Source organism: Tupaia chinensis, unplaced genomic scaffold, assembly GCF_000334495.1.
Source record: "Tupaia chinensis unplaced genomic scaffold, TupChi_1.0 Scaffold000178_1, whole genome shotgun sequence".
In the NCBI taxonomy this organism is placed as follows: domain Eukaryota; kingdom Metazoa; phylum Chordata; class Mammalia; order Scandentia; family Tupaiidae; genus Tupaia; species Tupaia belangeri.
Genome location: NW_006159653.1, coordinates 2097190 through 2098385, shown reverse-complemented (window position 1 = coordinate 2098385; position 1196 = coordinate 2097190). Strand labels below are relative to the sequence as shown.

Genomic DNA, 1196 nt, shown 5'->3' with positions numbered 1-1196 from the left:
CAAAGAAAATAATAAAAAGTCCAGCACTAGGTAATCCTTCTGTAAGATTTTTCTAGTGCTACTTTGGGGGTGCTCACTGCTAGGGACCCTCAAGTAGGGGAAGATTGAAAATGTTTTGTATTCTACAGTGAGTGTCTTAAGCCACAGATCATTTTGTTCTGTGATCACTTTGGATCTGTGTAGCCCTTTTGGGTCCCTTCCCTCCTTGGGTTGTGCTGTTGTTTCAGGGTTTGGTCAGAGAAGCATGTAATCTCACACTCTCCCTCACCATCCAGGGCTCCCTCTCCCACCAAACGCAAAGACCGCTCTGATGAGAAGTCCAAGGATCGCTCTAAAGATAAAGGGGCCACCAAGGAGTCCAGCGAGAAGGACCGCGGCAGGGATAAGACTCGAAAGAGACGCAGAGTGTACGAAGCAGTACCGGGGGGGGCTGACTGACCTGCCTCTGTGGTCCTGTCCCTCCTTCCCACAGAGGGCTGTGTTTTCTCCATTTTACAAAGAAAATATACCCTCAGGTTGTGTTGTGTGTTCATTTGTTTTCTTCCCAGAGAGCTTATGTACGAACCAGAGGCAGGGAGGGGGAGAAAGCACCCCTTGGGGGAGTGTGGCCACATCACAGTCCCTTCTCTTTCTCTCCATCCTGTTGGGATTTGGAGCACACATATACTGGGTGTACTCCTCAAGCCACTGGGCCAGGACTCGTACTAGCCAGCCATGTGGAGTCCGGCTCCCCCATCCACCAGGCCACGGGGCCCACTCACTCTTAAGATGGTTAACAGAGATCCTAGTCCCTAGACTGGTTTAGGGTTTGTTCTGATTTTGTTAAATACATGATGGTATTTGGGTCTCTTTGCTTTGTTTTCCATAAAGAGCAAGGACTGTGACATTTGGGAGTATCTTTTTTCTTAGTGTCTTTTATTCAGAATTCTATAATAAGTGTATTGCTCTAGTTTTTTTGTTTGTTTGTTTCTTTTTGTTTGTTTGTTTCTTTTTGCTATAGGGTGCATGCGCTTGCCAGAGAGACAGAAAGCAAGAAATCACCCCCCAGGGGGGGATGGCCACGCCACAATCCCTTCTCCATTCTCCTCTCAAGATTTTGGGCAGGCACACACACGTCCAGTGTGAGTTTTTAAGCCACCAAGTCCAGGACTTGAACCGTGGTCAACTACATGGGAGTCTAGCGACAAAGCCATTAT

At 47.7% G+C, this 1196-nt stretch overlaps 1 protein-coding gene across 1 annotated transcript in view; it reads left to right on the top strand.

Annotated features, from left to right (window-relative positions):
- Positions 1–830: 830 nt before the first annotated feature.
- RNPS1 (RNA binding protein with serine rich domain 1) overlaps positions 831–1196 on the top strand; it is a 1674-nt gene continuing 1308 nt past the window's right edge. The window contains exon 1 of the mRNA XM_027771010.1: positions 831–836. Within this exon, the coding sequence (XP_027626811.1) occupies positions 831–836 (6 nt within the window). The remainder of the gene's footprint in view (positions 837–1196) is intronic.